This window comes from Nesoenas mayeri, assembly GCF_963082525.1.
Source record: "Nesoenas mayeri genome assembly, chromosome: 4".
NCBI classification, from domain to species: Eukaryota; Metazoa; Chordata; class Aves; order Columbiformes; family Columbidae; genus Nesoenas; species Nesoenas mayeri.
This window is the reverse complement of record NC_137540.1, coordinates 32327722-32353967: the sequence shown is the minus strand read 5'-3', so window position 1 is coordinate 32353967 and position 26246 is coordinate 32327722. Positions and strand designations below refer to the sequence as shown.

Genomic DNA, 26246 nt, shown 5'->3' with positions numbered 1-26246 from the left:
AGAAGTGAGTGTGTGATGAAGGCACTGACTGGTCCTCAGGGCCACGTTTGTACTAGTAGGAGAAGCAGCCAAGGGTTGTCCTGGGGCCCTAAGGCCAAATGACCTGGCACAGCTTGTCTCCATGCAGCAAAAAATTTTTATAACCCCAAAACAGGATGATCTCATCCAAACTTATTGCTAGGAAATGTCCCTGGCCTGTCCTGCTTGGTCTTCCTTGAAACTGTGCCTAAAACTGTGCCAGACATTTATCAGTACTGTCTGTTGTGTGCAGACTTCTGCCTTTGCCCTGTCTGAGGTTGATGGCTGTGGGTTTCACCTTTCCAGCCTGGGCCAGATGCAGGTGATGGCTGGCACAGGTCTTCTCTGTGAACTCTTGCCAGTTGTGACTCTCAGGCTTTACAATAATAAGCTTTCCAGAACTCCATTAAGGTCTTCAGGCATTGTACTTGCACAGGTAGGCTGATGGAAAACACAAGATTTATCATAAAAGTAGAAAATTAAACCAAATGAAGAGGAGAAATACTTTAAGTATCTCCAGTAATGACAAATTAGAGAACTAAAAAACTGTCTCTCTTTATGTATACATATTTTTAAAAATTATATTCTTCCAAGATGTTTGTAAATTTAAGTCAAAACCTCCACAATGGAACATTCCAAAGAAGAGCCAAACCTGGCACAAAATATTTTGTTATCAGAGATCATAGGGCAATAAAATTGAAGATGCAATGTAGAAAACTGTTCTGTTTATCAAATACTTATTTAACCAATCTACCGCTTGTCCAAAGAGCAAGAATTTTGCTCTGTACCTGAGGAGAGAGCCTGGTGCTGTCTTTCCAGTAACATCCTCTTCACACTGGGGCGTGGGTGTTAAACCCCCTGAAACCTTCTCTTCTCTAGGCTAAACAAGCCCAGTTCCCTCAGCCTCTTCTCACAAGGCACATGTATACGGTAATGGCAAAACCTATTGCTATACTAAACATTTCTTATAATATTTTAAAGGGTATGTTGATTTCTGCCCACCCCCCATGCATCAAAAGAAAGGTGTTTAGTGTTAGAAAAAAAACTTTAAAGAGTGTTCTGTGTTAAACTTAAATTCACCTGATGTTTTTAAATTATTGGGGGTTTTTTAATGCTTTATAGACTAGTTACTGCCTGAATCACACCTTCAGCTGAAAAGCATTGACACCCTACTTTTGGTGCTATGGCTTGTGAGTCCTTTAAAACCCAGCTGAGGGAAGGTGATGCGGCGTGTTGAAAGTCACAGGCTTCTGAAAGCATCTTGTATACCTCTAGCACATGGTCTAGCTTGGTCCATTGGTAACACAAGAAGACCAAGCATAGCTGGAAAGAAAGGAGGAGTGCATGTGTTTCTGTTTGGAAATAGGCATTTTGTGCCCAGGATCAGGACGCCCTGCCTCATGGCTACCATTGCCCTGCTCCAGCCTCTAGCCATCACCCATTTAGGTTTTCTCCTGCTGCTGATTTTCCTTGTCAGCAGGACTTAGTATATATGTGTATATATATATTTTATATATATATTTTGCAGATGATGCCATGTGGTTGCAGAGGAATCTCTCTCTGAAGGAAGTCTTTCTTTAAAGTACTTATTTACAACATTTGTTTGGGATTTACAGCAGGATTCATGCAGCTTTATAGATGTACTTAATATAGCTGAAAAGAAGTTAGGCTTGTTTGTCATTCAGCAGTTATAGCTACGTGCAAGACTACACTGACAAAGTAATTAAATCTCCCACAGGAACTTACTGCAGTCTGTGCATCTCTTGCTTTGTGCTCTGCCTGCATGTGACAGGCATGTTTAGTTGTGCTGGTAGGGCTCTGGCTCTTTGGAGAGATGACTGGAGATTCAAACCCCCTCCAGTCCTCAACTTTTATGGATCACTGTAGCACCAAGCCCTCTGTCAAATGAAGTATGAAGTTCAGCTCTGGGGAATCTTTTAGAAAATATATTAGGTAAGAATGTATTGCAGCACTTTTCTGATCTACATGTGACGTGGTTTTCGTAAGACGTACCTTCACTGGTAAAAATAACAAAAAGTGAAAGTAGCATGTCCTATTCATGTGGTTCATCCAGCCATGGGAAGTCCATTTGATGGGGATAATTATTGACAGATAAACAAGTAATTTTACAGATAAGGTGTGATCAATCTTATATGCTTGTTGCAGTAATTACACTATCAGTGCCTGAGTCGTTATTTTACAAACTGCAGATAGACAGCTTAGTTAGCAAAGTGTGGTTGTATTTATTTTGTGTATGCACATTTGCTTCTAAAACACAAACAGGTAACTTTAAAACAAAGTGGCTGTGATTTTTTTGAATTAATGAATGATGGTTTTGCTGGTTTCTTTTTTTACCTCCATTGTTTCCCTGCAGGTTAAAGCAACAGATGCAGATGCCGACCAGTTTGGTGAAATTGAGTATTCTCTTTATGATGGATTCCATTATTATGAAAAATCTAAAGCCTTCCAGATTGACCCACGCACTGGTCAGATCTGTGTGTCTCAAGACATTGACAGAGAAGGAGATCCAACCACTTACGATCTCTTAGTAAAAGCTACAGATGGGGTAAGTTCTGTACTTCCATACTTCCAGATTTGCGAATGTGTTTGCAAATTTGAATGTGCTGTATACTTTTAAAGGTTAATGGAGTATGTGAAAATTGCATGATTTTGACTAAAATTTCTTACCCCTAGAGAGCAGAATGTGATACTTCACAAAGCATAAACTTTGACCATAATTGGTGAAATTGGCTGTGAAATCCAAAATCACTCCTCAAGAAGTTGTTTAAAACCATTTTTAGGACATGTTAGTCCCTGCTGATTTTCCTCCCCCTCTTGGAACTTGTGACTGCAGGTTTACCTCTGCTCCCTGCTTTTGAGATGTTGGCAGCAGTAATAAACCACCAACTTGCGCTAGAACTGTCTGGCTTCTGGGATGCCAGTGGTTTCCCTGAGTAAGTTTCCTTATCCTTTCCTGGTAGCTGATGCCATTGCTGCTGTGGCAGCCTCCCTGCTGCAGCATGTCTGAAAGTTTTCCTACTTTACAGGAGGAGCCGGTGCTAAGAAGTAGATGTTCACAGGAGAGCGAGGGCAGGGAAGTTTCATGGGCATGAAATAATCCATTTCAGATCTCTGTTTGGCAAGGATGGTGAGGAGATGTTCATTGTGGTGGGAAAATAAGATGTCTGGGTGCGGATGCTTGGTCTACTGGGTGCCATGTAACACAAAATTTTGGTAGCCAGACTCCTGAACAGGACTGGAAGAAAACAATTCCTGGTTTTAATTGTGTTATGAAAGTATCCAAAGGGTATTTGCAATGAGAGGCCCAGAAAAAGACCAGCTGGTACTTTTCTTAACTTTCTTCAGCTTTAGTAGTGAACTGTGAAGAGGCTGAAGAAAAAGGTTACTGGCTGGTTGCAAATGTTTAAAATTAACTCAAGGACACTTTTTTAAACTTACAGATTCATGTTATTCAGGTCACATTTTGCAGGACAATTTGAGCTGAAAAACATTGAAATTGAATTATTTTAGGCTATTTAGATCTTCATTTCATACTTTGGATATTAAGCTTGCATTTAGGATATTGTCCTCAGCACATCTAATATAAATTAAAAAAAGAAATGCAATTGTGCTAGAAATACTGTATTTTTCACAAAGATGTGCTTTTTGTTACCATACACTGCAGAAACTTGATGAACTATGACTTCCATATTTATAAGTAGATGAACTTACATAGCTGCTGATTATGTTTGGTATTAATTGTTGCATTTTGAGAATGTAGTTGTTGAGGATATACTGGTGTGCCTTTGAATTTGGATATTTGTGTAACAGTTAACCAATTCTTCTGCTTTTTACTTTAGCTGTCACTATTTGGTGTTTAAGAAGCTACAGTGCCTTTAGCAGTGTGCCTTCCCCATATTTTTCTTTCGAGGATAAACAATTATATAAGAATTTTTTTTGTTTGTGTATTGGTTTCCTGGCTTTGTCTTATTTGAACATCTCATCATTTGAGAATGTAAGTCTTATTGTTAGGTTAGCATATGTAACCTTTCCAGCAGAAGTAAGTCTATGTGCCCATTTTGGAGCTTCTCTGGTTTGTGATTTCTGTCTTCAAAATTCCTTTCTAGGCAAAATATTGTAACATACACCTGAGTACACATTTCAAAGTCTCGAAGAATAAAGCAGTCAGTATTACGATGTATAACAGCAGAAAATTATATATTCTACTATAGTTCATCACTTCATTTTTTTCTCTCATATACATGGTTTGAAGCTGTATAAATGTAAAGAATACATATATGTATCTGGAATATCAAGATTAGTCTTATTAAAAAAGGCTAAGTGAGAGCTGGACAATAGCAGTGAAATTCTGACAGGTTTCTCAGGCTGAGAAGATTGTTTTGAAAATAGGTTCACATGAAAAAAGGTTGATGCATTTTTTTGGTTAAATTATTGCTCTAGTGATAAATCTTATGTCAAAAGTTAAAGGAAAATGCCAATGCATTGAAACTATAGAGTATTTGATTTTTAAATTGGTCTGTGATTTATCTTCTTTTAGGGACCTTGTGTTTTCTGAAGTTCAGTAATAGTGAAGGTGATTCAATTTTTGATTGCCTTATCTGTGACGGGCAGGACTTGATCTTTTTATTAGAATTCAGCACTTTGTAGATGACATTGATTTATCTTCTAAAAATTAGCTCATACAATACCTAAATATTAAAGCACCTAAATTCCGTGTTCATTACAATTTTCAGTATACGTGAACTTATGTTTAGCCACTTTCCACTTTTACAGCAGAATTGTAGTGGGATATTTTATCTCCTGGCATTCTGCTGATGATTTTGATGGATTAAATATGTTAGGTGTGGATTTCAAAGTAGAAGCTGTGACCAGGGGAGAAAAGTGTACAAAAAAGACGGAGGAAGAGCAAAGGGTCACTGTTGACAAAGGGGAGGGCGAGAGACAGGAAGGAAAGAAAATAACAAAGTTAATCAGAAATGAGGAGGAAAAGAAAGTATTTTCCAGGTGGCGCTCATTTTATCTTACAGCAAAACTATCAGTTTCCTCCACCTGTTCATTGCTTCTCCATTACATGGTTTTGGAGCTCATTGATCTTTTATGCACTATGTAGAAAGAGTAATGAGAGAACTGCAATTGCATGCAAGAACCCATGGAGGGGCAAGTGGAAAACAGATTCTGTTAAACTGACGTTAAATAAACATCTTGTGAGAGCTTGTGGGAGCACTCTTCACTAATTAAGTGGGGACAAGACTGATCATCATGTATTCGCCTTTTCAACTGGCAGGGAGCACTGATTGCAGTCCCAAAGTCACTTGGCATATGTATTTGGAACTGCTCCTTGAAATGCTTTTATGTGAAAAGAAATCATGTACCTAGGTTTATAAAAAAAGTGTGTGGACTGAATCCCACAGCATCTGCATCTGGCCTTCTTCTTCAGTCTTGTGTCTGAACTGTGGCAGGCTGAGAGCTCTTCCAGCAATGAGGGTGACTCTCCAGTGATTGAAATGCCAGCTATGCCTGGGACACCCCCTGTTCAGACCTTGCCCTTAGTCACAGCAGCTGTAATTCTGCACTTTCGACACATCAGAGACAGTTTCAGTAGACATTTAGAGAGGTCTTTGAATTTACAATCAGCTGAAATTTTTTTACAATGATGTTAAAATGCTAAATATTTTTCTCTAAAAAAAAAAAAAATCAGATGAAGGTATGTTGCTTGGGGAACATTCACAAACACTTGAGAGAGATTTAGATGAGGCATACTGTGAAATCAAGTTTTGCAAAAAGGAAAATATGGAAAAACAGGAATTCTAGTAAAAGCATCTGCATGTGTTCAAAAGCAGTACAGGGGACAAAATTACTACTTTTTGGTTTTGAATATATGCAATTTGGTCTGATAGGTTTTAATTATTCTGTTTGGCTTTTTTTATTTGTTTGCTTTCACGATGTGACTGAAATGGACACTCCATTATGTGTGTTTTCCCTGTTCTCTTGGGGGTCTCCAGAACACTACATATGTAAATCTATGCTTCTTATATTCTCATTTTGTGTACTTCTGCCTTAAAAAGTCTTAATGTGAATTAATCTTCATGTGTGAAACCTTTTTTTTTTTTGTAATAGCTCACATTTTTTCTGCTCTACAGTGGCAAATTTTATTGCTATGTATCATGCATAATTCAATCTTTTTTGTTTATTCATTTGCATTTTTTATTATGCCCATCACCTCTCTTTGTCTTTCAACCAAATGAACAGTAATGCCTGCAGCTGTTAGAGAAAACTTGTCACAATCCAGAGATATTTAATTGGAATAATGTTAATTTAAATTCTGTTTAGCAAAATGTGTACTATATGCTTACAGAAAACAGTTGTCTGATGTTCAAAGCCAAAATCTCAAAGTTGCACAATCTTGGGTTTGGTGCACAATGAGAGGCATTCAGGAGTGTCCAGCCTTGACTCTGGGAAGAGCTGGCCCACAGAGTTTTCTTGAAAAGCTGAGGAAGACAGAATGACCTGTGCTTGTGAATGCTGCAGCCAGACATGGACCAATTCCAGCAACAAAGATCTGTCTAGGTAAGGCAGTGCACATATCAGTGTACTGACTTTCTTCATCAGTGTGGCAAGAAGTTTTGAAAACTGCAGAGCATGGGCAGAGGTCTCTTCCACTTTTTGTGCCCCGCACTGTAAGGGGTAACACACACCACGTCTCTATACCTACTGAGAGCCCAAGGGTTTAGGATTTGGTTTGTGTGGTTTTTCTTGCCTTTTCCCTTTGCGGAGTGGACTGGCTTGGTTTTGTTTTCTCCAAGTGAGGCTCTTGAGTGCTGTAATAAGATTGTCCTTAATGATGGTTTGAATGGTGGTGGGCTTGTTTGAAAATCTCTGCCCACAGTGCCTTTTCATTTTACCTGTTTTTCCCCCATCTGGCTCTGGTTTCAGCGTATCTCAGGATTCACTAGCATGTAGTGGTCAGGTATGTTCTAAATGTGTTCGTGACCCACAGCTTTTTGGTTTTTTTTTCTTTTGTGTTGGACACATTGTGAGAGAGAAGACGAGGGCTGGGGATGTTTGTTTGTTTCTGGACTACAGTGACAGCTTTTAGATGTTGTCAGGGTTGAAGATGCTTCAGGGTGTCTTGAGGATGTCTTGCATCCTAACTGGTTGGCCCAAGGAAGCCTCTACCTGCTGAAGTCATGCCCCCTGTAGTGGTGCTTCTCTCTTCCCCCGCCCATCTGTTCGCCTTTGCCTGGACTACGATCTGCTGATTTTGGGCTGTATTTGCTCCAAGGGAAAGGGTGTACATGTCACAGGACGAAACCATGGAAATAATTTTTGTCAAAGCATGATGTAGGTGAACAGAAGGGCATGCAGCCCGCCTTGGCTCTGCAGCCCTTGGGCAGACCTGGGTGTGCAGGGTGGAGGGAAGCCATTCCATATGTTCATCTGCTAATCTGAGCTGTGCCTTTCCTGTCCTCTGGTTACAACCTGCTGGTGGACAGTGACACAGTGGCACAGAGCTACAGAGCATGTCCAGCACTTGGGTTCAAACAGGGCTCTAGAGATCTCATGAATGCTGCAAGGGCTTACGAGGTGTCTGCTGCGACCGAGATTGGTTGTGTAGGTGTATTGAACCTTTTGCAATTATTATGTAGCAGCTGAACACCTTGAGACCTAAAATTCTCTGTAAAAGATAAAAGGATGCTTCTTTTCATTGCCAGTTGATTAGTATTAACCTAATAAGACTTTTAATTGCCATCTTCTCTAGCTTTCTAACTTTGTGAATCTTGAGTCTTTTTATGTTTTTCTGGAAAATTTGTGCTTTTTCTTTTTTAATTTTTTTTTTTAAATACATTGAATACTTCAAAATCAGATGCACTTGTAGAAACTAAAATAAAAATCTAAGAATTTTAAATATAGTACTTTAAAGTAGATCACAAGTCACATCTACTTGCATATACAAGCGCAGCTGCTAAATATGAAGGCACAGTTATATAGTGGGTTGTCATCACATCTGTACCGTATGCTCAAGATTGTCACTCACAGAGTTTACTCAGAATTATGTGCTTCCTTGCACAGATAGGTGTTACTACTTCTTGTTATGAAGCAGTCATTCAAAATTTTATTTAAATGCTTCGAGAATTGCTTGCGTAGGCAATTGAAGTGCACATATGCAAAAAAGACTAAAAAAGAGATGAAAGGTTGAGCTTTAGCTTTGTGTATTGTGAACAAACCGATGTCACTGTTACAGAACACTTGGCTAAAGCTGGCTCATGGTATTGACTCCAGTACTATGCCTGGGTTTCTTCAAAACCATGTATTTTGTATGTAATTCCATGTAATGACCTTAAAGGTCTGTTCAGAATAGGAGCTTTGTCATACTGTAGCTTAACAGTTCAGCTGAATAGTATTTTTTCTTTCAAGAAGGTGTGTTTCCTTTTTGTTTAGGAAAAAACCCCACAAAACAAAACAAAAAAACACCAAAACCAACCAACCAACCAAAACAAAAAGAACCCAAAACAACAAAACCAGCAAACAAAACCCCCCAAACAACCAACAAACCCCCCCAAACAAACAAACAACAAACAAAAAACCCCCACAAAACCACAAAAAAAGCACTGCATAATTCCCAATATGACCTGATGAGATTCTAAGTGGAAGTTTTCTCATGGAAAGAGGAGACCAGGCTTGGGCTTCATGGCTGAAGGTCAATGATACATTTTTGGTGGAAATTTCAGTGTGTTCTGAACTCCTTCTACTTACATCACTTGCAGCAGATTATGGAATTGCCTGTCAATGCAGAGGATGGCATTACCATCTTTTATGTTACTACTCATCTTTAAACAGGTACCAAAAAATCATTCATTAAACATATAAACTCTTCTAGTTGTGTAGATTGATACTTATGTAGAATCTGAAGAACTGATAATACTGAAACCTTAGTGACTCTCTTACTCCCTTTCTGCATAGAAAAACACTTTGTTCTTCATCTCTTACTTTTTGGTAAACCACACTTCTTGTCCAACTGTCTTTTGTGCTGAAGCCAGTGAAACCTATAGATAAGTACTTGAGCTTCTGAAGAAGTTAAGGCTTTTGAAATAATTGGCAATGTCTCTCCATTTTGACAGCATTGTGACTTCAAGGAGACATATCTTTTAGGTTTAACGAAAAAAAAAAAAAGTCTTCATGTCATGGATCCTGTATATCACCGTTCAGTTTGGAACAAAAATTTGACAGCACAATTCACTGACAAAAATGTTGGAGTCTGGAGTGGGAATCCTGATGGATTCTTAAGCCTTTTACAGCATCAAGATGAAGAAATACAGCTGTTCGAAGTGGCACCATTTATGCTCACTGAGCTGAAGAGTCTCTCCTGCCAAAGGAAGGATTTCTTTTTTTTAAGACGTGATAAAGAGGTGTACTAGTAGCTTTATATTTTCAGACAAAGGTGGTCCTGCTAAAGTACAGAAAATATTACTTTGGGTTATTTTGACTTGGTGGTAGTTTCTTATGTCCCCTTTTTGTTCCATGGGGCACACAACTCAGGATTCTGACAATGAAACCATTGCAATTGTGATGTTTTCTTACATCAAGCAGCACAACAATAATTAAAAATATTTGAACATTTGAGAAAAGGGATTTCAGAATTAACAACTGTGGCTTTCTGTAGCTTTTAAGATGTTTTGTCAAATGTAATTTTCTGTCAGTAACAGACTTGTTTAAACCAGCCTTCATATTTCAGAAGATTTGCTATGTTGTGCTTGCTTCTGAGTAGGTGAAATACATCCATGTGGTTAGAAATAGAAGCAGTTTATTCTTTCTCACATGGGATGATACTTAAAATTTTTCATAGCCAGAGCAAGATCTGGGTCATAACCAGTTAATATAATAAGTTAATAAGTTAATATTGTACTTGACTTGTATGTGAGGGAATAAACTGCTTCTTCAGGAAAAGAAGGATCTGTCTCCGTCATAAAATTTGGTCTGCCTTCTGAGAGATTAAGTAGTTAGTAGGTCTCCAACTTGCTTCCTTAGCTATATGCTAAGAATTAATCGATTTCCAAAGACTTTGCAACGTTTCCGTAACTCCGTAGGATAAATACAAATTGGCTGGACAGTGGTGTGGGTTTTTTTTTTTTTTTGTTTTTTTGTTTTGTTGTTGTTATTGTTTTTTAATGTTTAGCAATAATGAAACTTGGAAGACGTAATTTAACACAAGTTCTTATGAGTTTTTGCAGCTTGTTTTCATGCTCTTCCAAACTTTGCCTCTTTTTAGATGCTTTTTATTCTTGACCTCACTTCTTCCTTGGCCCTCTTCTCTTAAAAATGTTGTTTCTGATTCCTGTCCTGAAGTACCTGGGTGCTGTGGAGCCACAGAGCATCTTCTGACAGTGGACGTGAACAGAGCACATAGGGCTTTCTTAGCTCATATGCAGGGATTTCCTTCCTGTGGAAACAAAGGTGTTGGAGAAGGGGCTCACCCTGAGGCAGGGTTGGGGTGTTGGCAGTGACAGTGTATCAGCACAGTTTCATGACTGCCTCAGTAGCTTGAGACTGATGATAGCACAGTGCCCTTCGCAGTCCTGGTCCCCAGGCACGTATCCTGGCTGCTGGTTTCCTCTGCAGCAGGGTGAGCCCTGGAAACATGCCATGCCTTTTCTTCATAAGAAAACCCAAGCACAGCAGGAGGATGTGGGCCAGATGTCTTGGTCTGAGGTGAAACATAGATGCACAATGCCTGAGCTTTTATGGGAATTTCACTGCTACCAAACAGAGCTAACATTACTACAAGGAAGAAAAGAACAAAATAGAACAAAGCAAAAATCCCTATGGAAATATGGAAGAGAATGCTGATAGTATTTTTTGCCCAGACATAAGTCTGACCCTGTGGATATAATAAGCAAATCATCAAAAATAGTTTCGGGAAAACAGCCAGGCTGCACAGCAAGTCTAAATAAGTAGTATCCAGTCTGAATCACTGGATAGTTTCATGAAGGTCAGTTTTAAAAATAACTGCCATGAACAGTTAGGTTGCAGAAATATGCAACCTAGTTATTTTTTATATCATAGATACAGTGACTGCAAAATGAAATTTGGACTTGCTCAGCATAGCTTGTCTCATGTACGTACCAACATCTCTGTGTCAGCGGTTTCTGTAAGTGACTAATTGGTACAAGCATGGTGGTCCCTGTGGGACTTTGAATAGCACAGGATTCTTCTTCTGTCTATATCTTAATGTCCTGCATACAGCATGTGCAGGCTACACACACGTGTGCTGCTTTGTGCCTCTACTGTACACCTAAGTGCCCCAGCATTTACCAAAAGCTGCTTTATTTAAAAAATGTCTATGGTCATTACAGCTATAAAATAACCCTGGAAATATGAAACCCTCTAAACTGATGGAGTCCAGCAGCAGTACAAGGCAGAGCTTCTGAAAAGTAAATTGCCATTTGTTTCACTCAAGGCCCTGTGGGGTCTACACTTCTGCACCCACAGAATTGTCTTTTTTTCCAGATTATTGCAAAATTCAAAATTCAATTAATGGCAAACGGTGATTTTGCTGTAGCGTAGTTTGTAAGCCAGCTTGCAGTTGCTTCTCTCTTCTCCAGTTTCGCTGTAGGGAAAGGCTAAAGGTGGTCCTGTGGCTGCCCACCTGGTGTTTCAGTGGGCTCTTGATGGGCACCTGTAGCAGGAGCTTCAGCCGTAAGGATAGCAGTGCAGGGGCTGGCTGGGGTTGCAAGGAGGTACGGTGCTGAAACCGCCAACACCTGGCTCTCTTCCCAGCTTTTTGCGTAGGGAAAACAAATGAGCAGAAAGGCATGGTGAGACCTCTTTACCTGCAAAATCACAAATGTCCTGGAAATAAAATTATGTAATCAGTCATAAATTTTGCATGAACAAATGTCTTCAGCTGTGTGCTTCAGTCATCTTTGGTATTGTTCTGTCTCTGTGTGCACAAAGTGATGGTGTGGGTACGCAGACACATGCACATGTGCATACATGCATATATATATATAGATATAGATATAGATATACACACACACTTTATATGTACGCATACACCTGTAGGCACACACACTGTGTGTGCTTAAATTTGCCAGAGTGATAACTGAGGGTATGTCTGCAAGACAGCAGCCTGACAGGTCGGGTTTTGGCTGTCCTGCACTGCTCTGCTCTCAGCCTATGCCCTTGATCAACAGTTCAAAAAGCCTCATATTTGCTGTTAAAATAGTCACACTTCACATCAATCTGAAAGATTCATAGATAGAAGGAAGTTATTCCTGCTTTACTGGAGCACCACAGTCACCTGATGGGCATGTGTTTCTGGTGCAGAAAGCCTTGACTTTCATCTGTGAAAGAGTAAGTGGTGTTTGGGTGATTACAGTAAAAGTTAGACTAGCACAGATTTTACATGTGTAGTGGCCATTACTATTAACAAAAATAACTTTGTGTTCAGACCTCACTGTCATAAGAACTTCACATAACTTCTGTGTGTATGGGGTGAGCCCACTGGAGTTGTTCTGAGCATGTAGATTGCCTAAATGCAGTATTTTGGGGTATTACAGATACTCTAAGTTGTTTTTAACAGATGTTTTCATTGTTCAGTATTCTTGCAGCATGTTCCATTTCCTAATGATGGGCTGAAGCCAGATGTGCATCATTCTATTGTGTACACTTTTAAAACTGACCTTGTTGTGTGGTTGCTTTTTTTTTCCCTGATTTTTTCCCACAGGGGGGGCTGAGTGCCCAAGCTTTTGTTCGCATCGAGATAGAAGATATTAATGATAATCAACCTGTTTTTGAACAAGCCATCTATGTGACAAGCATCAGCAGTCACACACAGCCAGGAACAGAGATCATCAATGTCGTTGCCACAGACAGAGATTCAGGAATATATGGTGTTGTCACATATGAACTGATCCCAGGAGAATTTTCTTCTTTTTTCACAGTGGATGCATCTACAGGTAATTAATGAGTCTATGATTCAGAAAGGCTATAATTATACAACATTTTCCTTTGCAATGCTTTTTTAATTTGGAGTCATGTCATACAGTTGAAACTTAGATTCTACTGGAAGATGATTCTAGAGGAACATGGAGGATTTAGGTTTAACATGAAGCCTTTGCTTTTCTTGGATTAAACAGGAGAATGGGCAAACCCGCCAGTACAATACAGGACAAGCAGTATGCTCCTGATCCACTATTTTCAGCCATAAATCTATTAATCATTAGAAGAAATAATAAAAACATTATTTTTTTTACAATAATATCTGAATTCCTGAAATGTTTAGGTCTTACTCTTGAGGAGCAATGAAAGACCCTTCAAGATGCTTGTCCTTTCATTTTATCTCTTTGTTTCTGTCCTAATCTTGCTCTCCACACTACGCTAAAATAAGTCCCTGTTCTGCCCACAGTCTTACAATGTCCAGCTGCCTCCCTGTTTGACTCAGTGATTAGCTTTGTAAGTGATTTTTTCTGCCTTGTACTTCCTGATACGACTTTTTGTCCATCTGGTCTCTGGAGAGAGGCTCAATGAGGGAGTGATGATGGGAGCAAGAAAACAATTATGGCATAAACAAGTCTGGGTGAATTTTTCTGAAGACAGGTTGAATCTCACAAATTGAATTACTTTTCCCATGACCCCAAAGCAGTCCCTGTAGTCCATTTTCTAACCTTAAAAAGAAAATGAGCAGTGTCTCTACAAATGTCCATGGTGTCTTTCAGAGAGTGGTTAAGTGAACTGCAGCTACCATTTTACTTGAGAGCCAGCCCTTGCATATAAATGTATCCTGATCAATGGCTATGCTTCCTGATGGTCATGGCATATATGTTTTCAGATTTTTTTATATTTTTTTTTACTGTTATACATGTGTATATGTTAGCTGTTTGGCACATGAACCATTGCAAGGCTTTGTTCTTTCAAATGGTGCCTATTTTCACTTTCTTAAACAGTCCCCAAAATACTGTGATGAACAGAAGAAACTAATCTTCTTAGGAAGTCGGTCTGCTTGTCTTGGCTATTTCAGAATTTATTTAACTGTGGACTTTTAACTGCCTGTCAAATCAGATTCTCTGGGGCATAACTAATGCCAAAAATATATAGGTCAATCAATAATTAGGGAGCTGGATCTCCACACTCATTTAACTGGTCATTTTGAAAGTGCCTCAGCAGGCTCGTCAGGAGAGCCCCTGTGGATCACACCAGCAGCACTGGCTTTGGACTAGTCCTGTCTTCTGAAATGCTTCTTTCTCAGAGTGTGACCTTTTGGCCTTTTTTTTCAGTTTTGGCACTTTGTATAGGAAAAATGTCATGCTTAATCATGAAGGCCATATAAGTTTATAAGTTACTATTATCTTGCAGATCTGTCATGGTATTTTATCAAAGGCAGAGCAAATGCAAGGTGAAGGTGCTTGAGATCATTATTGCTGACATTTCATGATGAGAAGAGCATTTAGGTCAGAGACACTATTCCCAACATTATAGTGCTTGGAATCTGATTGCACTTAATCAGATCTCCTGGGTAATTCACGAGGTCAGACTGTGTCTAATTTTAGCTTATTAATATTAATGGTGTGTGGTTTTTTTTCTGAAGAATGCACTTTTCTCTTTTATATTCTTCCACATCTACCTACAATAGTTCTTATGCTCAGTCACTGGCAAGCAGAATGATTTTTAGACTCTTGGCAAAAATAGACATTACAAACAAAATAAACATTAAAACTGCAAAATTTCTGTGTGACAAATTGGCAATCTCTGTGGTTCAAATAGCTGTGAAAGTTGTTCAGTGTTCACAGGAATATAAAACAAGTATCTCACTCTTAAGGCACAGAGATTTGAGCTCTTCCCCTTCTGGTTAGGAGTTTTTGTTGTGCTAAAGGTGTCTTCATATGCTTTGATATATGGCCTAATCTAAATGTGTCTTGACGAAGGTTATGTGAGGGACTTTATCTAGTTACGTGGGCTGCATTTTGTGAACAGAGGGCAATGGACAAACGTGAGAAGAAATAGGAATTCTTCAGGAGGTGGATCCCCAAACCCATAAACCAAACAAGATTATATTACAGTTTTGGTCTTTGATTTTATGATCTTGTGGATGTACAGTCTGCTACTGATGTGTTCTGCAGTTTTCCAATTTGCAGTATGGGTTATTCTGTTTTATCTGCTCTTTTCACTATTAGAGGACCTAAAAGGAGGCACTGCAGTGGTGTTGCAGTCTTCCATGAATTTGCCTCCCTGAAAAGCTTTATTTTTTCAATTGTTAATTTTTGTCACTGATAGCGCATTTAGAAATGATAAATGGAAATCTTTGACTTACTATGTTTATTATAGCTCTTAGCATTGTATGTAGAAGTGGACAGAGATATTTTCAGTATAATGAGATTTAAATTAATTAGCAGCTAACAATCACATTACACTACAATATATCAAAATTATATGCACTGTGGTGCTGTTCTCCATAGTATATGTAATTTCTATTTTATGCCATCTAGATTGCATATTTCAGAATTTATCTCATTGTAGTGTTCTTTGAGGGTGCTTTTGGAGTGTGGCACTTAGAATAGTCACTAAAGATTCACTTTTTTCTCCCATTCCCTATTTAATTTTTAAAAGAGAAAAGGATAAAATAATAAAACAAATACTGTAACCTGAGTTCTTCACTGCTGTGGCTTGCTTCTGGCTGTTGCTTTGTTAAAGTAATTGTATGGATTTATCAAAAAAGCTTTTAGCTTTGCATAATGAGCTGTGTTCACGAGGCAGGATATCATACCAGCTGGTCAGCCACTAACTGTATAGAATATATCAATGATAGTTTTGATGCATAGATATGAGATTGAGCCACATCCAAGCTCCTTGAAGAGGCCCCATTCTTTGTTTCAAGCACTGTGCCATGTGGATCTCTTGTATAATTAAATTCAATGGGAGTGGGAAGGAAGAGCCTTTCATTGAGCAGATGGATATTCCATTAAAAGCCTTTTGAATTCTAAATAAGTCTTTATTAGTGGTATTTGTTTGCTATTTTAGGTTTTAGACACTGCATATTGTTTGTGATATGTTCTTATACTCGTAAATAAAAATTTATTGCGTTTCCTTTTGAGAAAAATGGAAACAAAGTATTTTTCATTTGATTGATGATAGACTGTCCACAAGAAAAACCACTGTAAGAACTGTGTAACTAGAAAAATGTAGGGATAGGGAACTGTAAACCAGTTCCTCTGCTAGTTCGTGACTCTTGCTATCATTTGTTTCTAGTGTTGGTGTAAACAACATCTTGGCTTCATTATGTTTCCTTTTGTAGATATCTGATCCATGCATGATCTATGAACAACACTCATGAATTGATTAGAATAGAGCACGTTGAAGAGCTCTTCGGGCTAAGAAACTGTTTGAGCTGTGTTTATTTGCCCATCATTACCTAGCAAGCTATCTGAAAAACACTGTATTTAGAGTTATGGCTGAGCAGGTAATTAAAAATGTAAGTCACAGGATACAATCACAAGCATGACAGAAAACCTATGCAGTGCTTAACTTTAAGACTTTGGAATTAACAATTAAATGTCTAAACTTTCATTATGGTACAAGCATTAATATTTTCTTTCACTCAAGGGCATATGATTCATTTTTCCATTTATCTTAGTGACACTCCTTGAGAGCTGGATAAAAAGATGGTTATCATCTCACTGTAACCCTGGTTCAAGGAAGCTGTTTCAAATCAACAAAATTAATAATAGTCTTTGAAAATTATTTTGGGTCAGTGTAACTTCATCAGGTAAATGGCCTGTTCACGTTCTTAGAACAACTCCCCTAGCTAGCCATTGTGTACAGAGAAAACTCTCAGAAAGGGTAATTAAAAGACATCAGCCATTGATTTATGTTTATTTGAAGGTATTACTGATTTAAACCTAGTATGAAAAAGATGTGGAGAAAGTAGCATTCACACAGTGTACACTACAGCAATATAAGCATTTAAAAGACCCTCTCTGTTTCTTTCTATTTCTATGCAATATATTTAGGTTTGTGTTTCTGTGAATCTAAATTAGATGCCTAAACCAGAGGCTATGACCTTCCTCCTTTGTATTATATTTTACTGAGAATGTTTCCGTGAGCGTGCTAGGCAAGGTGCCCACCAAGCTGCTCTGTCACTTCCCTCCTCAGCTGGACGTGGGGAGAAAATATAACAAAAGGCTCATAGGTTTAGATAAGGACAGGGAAATCACCTACTAATTGCTGTGACTTGCAAAACAGACTCAACTTGGGGAAATTAATTTAAATTAATTTAATGCCCATCAAATCAGAGTAAGGTATTGAGAAATAAACCCAAATCTTAAAATACTTTCCCCCCACCCTTCCCTTTTTCCTGGGCTTAATTTCACTCCCCATTTCTATACCTCCTTCCCCAGGGAGGGACAGAGAATGCGGGTTGTGGTCAGTTGTGGTCAGCACATTGTCTCTACCGCTCCTTTCTCCTCACTCTGTTCCTCGTTCGAGTGTGGAGTCCCACCCATGGGAGACAGTCACAAACTTCTCCAATGTGGGTCAATCTAACGGGCTGCACTTCTGGGCGAACTGCTCCAGCATGGTCCCTTCCACAGGGTGCAGTCCTTCTGGCACAGACTGCTCCAGCCTGGGTCCCCCATGGGGTCACAGGTCCTGCCAGCAAACCTGCTCCAGAGTGGGCTCCTCTCTCCATGGGTCCACAGATCCTGCCAGAAGCCTGCTCCAATGTTGGCTTCTCACAGGGTCACAGCATCCTTCACCTGCTCCAGTGTGGTGTCCTCTGGACACAGGTGGGTATCTGCTCTACCATGGATATCTGTGGGCTGCAGGGGGACAGCCGGCCTCACTGTGGTCTGCACCATGGGATGCAGGGAATCTCTGTTCCAGCACCTGGAGCAGCTCCTGCCCCTCCTTTTGCATTGACCTCAGTGTCTGGAGAATTGTTTCTCTCACATATTCTTACCTCTCTCTCTGGCTGCTCTTGTGCAGCAGTTTTTTTCCCTTCCTAACTACATTGTCACAGAGGTGCTACCACCCTTGCTGATGGGCTTGGCCTTGGCCAGAGGCAGGTCTGTCTTGGAGCAGGCTGGCATTTGCTCTATTGAACATCGGGAAAGCTTCTAGCAGCTTCTAACAGAAGCCACCTCCGTAGTTTCCCCACTACCAAAACCTTGTCACACAAACCCAAGACAATGAGGAATTTTGAGATCTTTTCGTTGACTTGAAGGTACTTGCATCAACTTTTTGTCATAATATCATACATATTGAGTACAACAGACAAGCCTTGTTACAAAAGCTGATCAGTAGTTTAGCATTGAAAATTTGTTTTCAGCTCAAAAATACAGCTTCTGCAAAATGACTGTTCTCTGGAGAAAATTTTGACTTGCTAAAAAATTAAATAATTTTCTTGAAGATGCATTCTGATTTCTTTTTAACTGAATAGCATAAGGCATTATGTGACGAAAATGTCCAATATGAGATGTAGGGCGGTCTAGGAGCTTAGTCCATTAGAGAAGAATAGAAGGAGGAATACACCTGAAGGACACACAAATTTAAGAATATAAGAATTATTAACTTAATCAGCCAAATGGCAGATTTAAGTCCATCATCTTGCCTCTTTAATAGTGCCTGGTAATGGATGCAAAAAGAGGGGTTAAGTGTAGAGCTTGTGCAGAACAGTCCCTCCACTGATACATGTTTTTCGTTTTGGCAGTGTGCAATTTAGTGCTGTACGACTTCCATTACTGTACTATGGCACCATATGTAAATGCAATTTAATGTCAAACTGACTTAAAATGATTTTTTTTTTATTTAGTTCAGAGCACCAGAATAGAATCATTCCAGTTAAGGATGTTGACAAGTTTTGTTTTATTGAAGAAAATGGAAATGTTATTGTTTAACAATCACATCTTAGGAGATTTTCATTGCACGAAGAAGTTTTGCAGGTTGAAAACAAATGTTGAAATACCAAAATTTCTTTCTTTGGAAAAAAAATTACAGACTCTGCTTAACTCCATGTATTATACAATGTTTAATACATAGCAGATTGTAATATGCATCAAAGTAAAATGGGGATGGATCCTTTTTAAAGAAAACAAGTCAATTTTTTATGATGATTAATGATGTTTTCATATAGTATTGTAGGAAAATATAGTTTATTTTTAAACTACTTTTGGCATTTTCATACAGCATGTAGTACATTTGCTAAACATATGAAGAGGTTCACATAAATAACATTTAAAATTAGGAGTGTTTTATTTTGGAACATTTTGAGGCCTTTTTTTTTTTTTTTTTGAAACGGCAGTTTCTTCAGCTACTCTGTTTCTGATCTTTCTGGTGAAATTGATAGCATATTCAGAATGTTTAAAATCAGAGGAATATGTACGAGACATTGGTTTAACTCACTAAGTTTTCACTAAGTAATTTGTGGACATTTACCTTCACTGAGATCTCACCTAATGAGAAATCTGACGTAAAGAACACAGGAAATTTGCCATACTAAGTGTGAGTGTGCAGATTTTGGCCCTGAAATAAAGCTGTGTTGCAGAACAGCATGAAAAATATCCACTGTGCTACCTCTTAATGTATGTGTCTCTTTTTCCTTTTGTGAATAAAGTCCAGTAGAATCAATCATCTACAAAGACAAGAATTCCTACAAACTATGTGCTCAAAACTCAACCATGCAGTAGTGGGGTGACATGTGTACTTGAGATTAATTGTGCATGGTAAGATGCAAAGTATTTACAAAAAGATTCTGGCCTTTCTTATAGCTAAGTCAATGTCAGATCTCAGAAACAGAGCATCCCATCAGATGAGACAAAGATCAGACTCCCATGGCATTGCACAAATGATGTGGGCTGATAACAAGAAAAATGGAGAAAAGGAAGAAATTATGCCCAGACCTCCTGTTTTGGAGGACAATCAACACTTTTTGTTTATAGAGACTGTATGGGTCTGAAGTACAGATGTACTTAAAATACAAAGTGTTCTCAGTTAACCTAAGGAAAAGAAGAAAGCGGCAGGTCACACAAACAGAGCAGATAACATTGGCAAATTGCCTTCATGTGGTCGGACTGTTAAAATGAACATAGTAGGGGAGTGTATGTAATAGAAAATCTGTTTGTGAGGATTAAGATGAGCATCTGGAATATTTCATTATGCTCTTAATATATGAACTGCAAATATATCTTGTTTGGCTTCTGTTAGGCTCCATTCTGCATCTGTGCTGGTAACGTGCATCTTTTGGTACAGTGCTTCAAGGAAATATCATCTCCGGTTACCATGGGAGTCAAGTTTTGTTACCAGGTTGCACATTGAGCTGTTTTTGGATCTGCAGGCTGGCAGCTTGGTTGAAAAGGTCCTTGATTAAAAAGATGTTTTGGAAAACGTCAATAAGCTAAGCAAGCAAAGGTGATCTGGTGGGATGGTGCAGCCATGCAGCAACTGTGTGGATTGTGTGGGGAAGGCTCTGCCTTTGTCTTTGAAAATACAGCAGTTCTCCAGGCCAGAGTCCTGCCCACTTCTTGGTGTATGCTTTGATTTTTGCTGTGGGTTTTTTTAAAGCTTGTGTTTTATACATACTCTGAGTTACTATTATGTCAGATTAAAGGAAGTAAAAAAACCAAAACCAGAGAAAAATCTCCCTGCAATAGCAAATTGTCTCTCCCGTTATATGCTGCTTTACTGACAAATTAGCTTCTTTTTTCTTTTTTTTACCTGTTAGAAAATAATTATTTAAACATGTAGTAGTACAATATAGAGAAAGCTACATGAAAGTAATACTTGTTTGTTCTGTATTGAGTTTAGTTTCATTATCCTATGGTGATTCATAAAACCTTTATTGTACTAACGTTAGTGTTGTACTAAGCAAAAAAAACCCCAAACCTTAGTCCTGTCCTGTGAGGTCTATAGAAAGTTGAAATAGTGATACAGCAATAGATTAACATGACAATCAGTTGGTTCAGTACATCCAGATTTCTTTTAATATATACTATAGAAAATGAGAGTTTTTGAGGAGCTGAATGTTTGATTTGACAACATTCTGAAGAACATGTAGCAAATAGAAATCTGTTGACAATCTGAGGGGGGTTTATGTCAGAACTTAAAACGGGAGGAAAAGGATCAAGCAAAATGTTTAATTTGACTTGACCATTAAAAATAAAGGAAATGAAGCAATAGATTCACAAAGTAAGTGAGGAACTGAAATGCCTGACAGTTTAGCAGTTGCTGTGGTCACTGGAAAGACTCAGTTGAGTTCTTCCTTCGCATTGAGCAACTTTGGATCTATTTGCCTTCTGGTGGGTGTTGTAATCGTCTGATTAAAGCTGAAGTTGTAGAACTTCCTCCCCCCTCCCCCCCCCCCCTTAATATTTCTTCAAGCATTTTGGGCAAAGTGTAGCAGCTGCCCTGCTCAGAATAGACACGTGTACTGGGGACTCGATAGCTAAAGCATTGCGGCTTCTTGCTAAATGGGGAGCGTGAGGCCATTCTGCTGCTGGCAGCGTATTCTGAGTGCTACCGTCTGGCTTGTAGCTGGCAGAAGCACATTCAGCTTGCTTTGCTCACCCTTCCTTGAGAGGTTGTTCAATGAAATACTCCTTCTAGAACCAATGTGGAGATTTGGAAAGCTCTGAATGGGTCTGTGACCTTTCTTTGATGGGCTCTTAGTGTTGCATACCTTTTCCTTAGGATTTCATCATCCCTTGTGAAATCAATAAGCAACCACACTTTTAAAATACAATTGTATTAATTGGTAGACCTGTTGCTATAAAAACGTTGCCTTTGAACTCTCAGTTTCTGAAAACCATTGGAAAAAAAGCATTACAAATTTTGTTTATTTGTCTGCAATTTTTCGTGGGATTCATGAGCATTGTTTTAGGGCTGTCCAGCACCTGTGGACATTTACAGAGGATGCTTTATAAGTAAGTTTTTCGTTACAAAATAAACAAAAGTCATGCTAACTTGTTTTGTAGTAAACCTTGGACCATGCATGAAAAGCATTAGTAAAATATTAATATTGCCTGTAATTAAAAGAATTAAAAAAAAATTAGATAGAGAATTTAAATTTTTGGTGGTGTTCAGGTAGCAAATAGGTTAAACCTGCCTCTAAGCACAGGGGACTAGCCTAAACTAGTGGACTGTGCTCTCCAGAAACAAAAAAAATGCATCTCAAATAGTGCATTGCATGACTTTTGTCTCAAAAGCACTTGTGTAACAGAAAACTGAGCCTAGAATATGCAAAAACCTTCTAATGCTAGACCCATTCCCCCTCTTGTCCAACATTAGAGGCTGATATTCAGGTGGATATTCTGCTTGTGAATAGTGGAACCACCCTAATTAGAAATTCATATTTTGTATGCTGACGAATACTTCCTAGCTCAAAAAAATTTTCTGTAACCTGTAGTATTTAAAATAGTAACATTGTGCTTCTGGCAGAGCTGCAGTTTTAAAACTGTGTGTAGTACCTTAAAGATCCAGATATTGGTTCCTTATGTTACAGATTACCATCCTGATTTAGCTGAAGTGCTCTGGAATAAACTTCCATATACTAAGCAAAGTCTCGTGATTAAGCACAGCATGTTTAAATAAGAATTGTTGTAGATGCTAAGCTATTTCATTTTTATTTCTTTTTAAGAGGCAAACTGTGAGTTTAGCACAAGAATTTGCTAGGGAGGGGTCACTATTGAAAGCATTCAACAGTGAAGGGGTACGAGGCTTTTGTAAAGTACAGATGTAGACAGGAGATTGATACAAGTTGAATCAGTTATTTACTACAAAAACACTAAAATACTGAATACTGTAAAACTTGCAACAGTCCTCTTATTCACTGGAACTCAAAACAGTGTTTGTGCCATCAAGATTAAGCTTTTTGAAGCCTTTTTCTATAAACTGAAACTGTGCATAGTACAGCAGATAGACTGTAAATAACAACACAATTCCTCGTTAATTCTTTCCTTTCCCCTGACAGTTATTAAACCAGCTCTTCAAACAGTGTATTTTGCAGAGTGTTGTTATGGTTACTGTCAAGAATGCAGTTTTGCTAAATAAAAGTGCATTTTAAATACAGGTATATTGCTAAAACTGGAACCTAAATGCACTGCTAATTAGTCAGATAAAGTTAAATAGAAATGCCACTTTCATTCTTCCCTAGAACAATGCTGGTTTTAGTGTTAATGTATAACTGCATTCACCTCTTGGCACATCACCCTTTCTGTGCTCATTCTGAGCACATAAAAAGCAAAGCTGTCTGTGTGTCTGTGCAGTGAGAAGCTGAGATGCTCAGTTGGGTGAGACACACTCTGAGCAGGTTGGTGGGTCAGCACTGACCTGTGCAGTGTTAAACAGCAGGCCCAGTGGGCAGCTTTGAGGGTGAATTGGGGTGATGGACTTATCCGTACCTTTTTGCCATCTGCTCACTGTCTGAGCTGTGTGTCAGGTCATGCCAGCTGACCCACCCAAGGATATTTGCTGAAGAAATACTGCCATCATTTAAAGCTGTTAGGGTGTTCAGTTTTGTGGTCTTAGAGAACAGTGATGATAGTTGCTGTTTTTCTTCCTCTTGTTGTGTTCTAAAGTTGTTTTTTTATTTCATGAACAATGAAAAAATATTGGAAGCTACTTAAATGAGTACACAGCAATCCAGACTTTGTTCTTGAAGTTGTGTGTCCTGATTTATATCTTTGCCTCTGCAGTGCTTGGCTAGTGCACAATGTTTTGTTTACCTATGGATGTCTATAAATATAGGCTGGTTTTCGTTTTGCTTACATGAAGACACTGTGGAAAAAACAGATGCATTTTCAAAGTAGTCAGCATAGAGGTATGTGTGGAAATCCAATTGGGATAACCAGTGTTATTTCTGCCGTACAAAATGTGGGTTTCGTGAGTGAACCTAGCTTGGTGATCTATGCTGTAGTAATGTTAGAACTGAACACAGGATCATTGAGAAGATCAGAAACATTTTAAAACAATCATTATATGTGGGCTGATCTCACATTTTTAACTCCTGAGAAAAAGCACTTAGCAGGTAACCTACCTGTAGAGTGCATCTTCACAAAAGTGGGAGCAGCAAAATCAAGCCTATGAGAAATTTTGTCATTGCCAGAAAATGGTGGGTGCCACAGAGTCCTGTCTTTCACTAATGCATTTGCACCTTTCTTATGAACACTGGGGTCATTTAACCTTTTGTTGTTGATAGGCACAAAATAGAGAACAAGAACTTCTTGGAAGTTAGTGCCCTACCACATACAGTGAGTGAGAAAGGGTGAAGCAGGACAGAATTGTCAGTCATGATTTTGCCCTTCATCAGTACTAGCTTTCACTGTCCATTGAATCTCAGAAACCATTGTAACAATTTCCACTAGCCAGTAAGCACAGATTGTTCTGCAGCAAAAGATCTGTAACTCCCAACGTGGCTGTGCTGAACGACCTGCGCTGGTGCAGAGCTCTTCCCAAACTGGAGCCTGTGCTGGCAGTTGCTGTTGTGCAACCAGCATTGCAGTTTCTGTCAAAAATGTGGATATGAACCATGGTAGGCAGTCTTTGGATCATGGTTTTGATTTATAAAGGTTGGATCTGCAGTCAGTTACAACAATGTAGGTCTAGCCAAGAAAATAAGATTGCGAAGGTGTAAATAAGGCTGGATGTTAATGCTTCATCTGGTATGTAATTATGTGATTCTTCACCTGTGAAACAATTGATTCTAGCTTGCTCTCCTGCAGAATGAGAAATAACCAGAGGTAAAATCTTCAAGGTACTGCAGTACTATATACAATTATATTTTTAAATGGAAATTAAATCTTATTAACTGTAGCAAATGAGACTGTCCATATATATGGAACAAGGAGGAAGGTGGCATTTTTCATGCAGTGACTTCTTAAAGTTGAATCACACTTATGTCTCTGTGGTCACCTGCTGTGAGCTTAGGTCTTGATAAAATATTCCTCACAGAGGAGCCATCTCATTATTCCCTTTCTGTCATTAGTGTTTCTAGAAACTGTTTTTCATAATGGAAGAATATATTCTGTACTACAACAACCTAATAGTCTTTTAAATTCTCTGAAGCTACAAATTGCAGGCTACAAATGACTATGGTAATAACAATAATAAACCAATGTCATTTTTTAATTACAGAACAGGAAAGAAAGGAAAACTGTGCCTCATCTTCAGCCTGTTACTTAGCAAGGCATGCCTCTCTTGGGTTTTGCATACTGTATGTGTGACTTGCACAGCTAGTTCCTGCTTCTTGCAGTTAGCCACATGTTTCTGCCTGTGTGATGTAGCACTGGAGTATCTCCTGCATCACGTTTCAGCAGACCAAATACAGCTAGCCAGCCTGCTCTGAGCTGTGATGACAGCTACTTTTGATCCAAGTGGTCATGACTGTCCATTTTAGTCACAGTCTGGTGTTTTTACCTAACATATAGAAAGTAGGATCCCAGAGGCTGCTTATTTCTACAGCTTCTTTCTTGTCATATGGTGGCATAATAGAGCCTAATGTGTCATGTTCCCCAGCATATGGTAGAGCTGTCTCAAATGTCTGTATAGCTTATATATCACCATATGCAAAGCTAATGCCCAGTTGTACAAATGCTGAAAGAAACAGAATGTGTATAATTAAAAGTCAAACTGGGTTATAAAATTTCCTGCATACTACAGTTTTGAGGCTGGAAAGAACCATATGGAGGACATACACTTTTTACTTGGAATATGCCACTGTTCTCAGGGTGTCCTTGATCCTGCAAGGACTGAGTTGGCAAAATGTGCTTGCCTATTACCTTCCCTCCCTAGGACACAGCAAAAGAATGAAGAGAGAAAGCAAAATATTTTATCCATTTTCTTTTCTGTCTTCTTCCTGTAGCTGAACTGGCATGGACTGTGCTGTAATCTGTCTAGGTCAGCAGAGAAGGAATTTTGGTTCTGAAATACTTGTGTTCCACCAGGTCTTCAGTGTTCCCAGGGTGGAGAGCTATTTGTTTCAGCCTTTGCTAAGGGATGTTCTGAGAGATGCATTGCTTTACGAGTAAAAATTTCAACATGGTGCTTTTCTGTAGAAGTTTTCCCACTCTTCACATACATCTTGAAGTATCCAAAAAAAGAATATTTTTGGCCTTGCCAATAGAAAAATACCTAATTGGGCAAGTTGGTAAAATCCAGTCCATTGACTGGTTTCATTGAATTTGACAGCCACACTGCTTAAAATCCACACTTATGTGTTTAACCTC

The 26246-nt window shown here is 38.8% G+C and overlaps 1 protein-coding gene across 1 annotated transcript in view; it reads left to right on the top strand.

The window, feature by feature from the left end:
- The window catches only part of DCHS2 (dachsous cadherin-related 2), a gene marked incomplete at both ends in the record, with an annotated part of 118354 nt that overhangs the window by 45046 nt on the left and 47062 nt on the right, over positions 1-26246 (top strand). Inside the window, 2 exons of the mRNA XM_080343841.1 lie at positions 2393-2584; positions 12764-12995. Coding sequence (XP_080199967.1) covers positions 2393-2584; positions 12764-12995 — 424 coding nt within the window. The remainder of the gene's footprint in view (positions 1-2392; positions 2585-12763; positions 12996-26246) is intronic.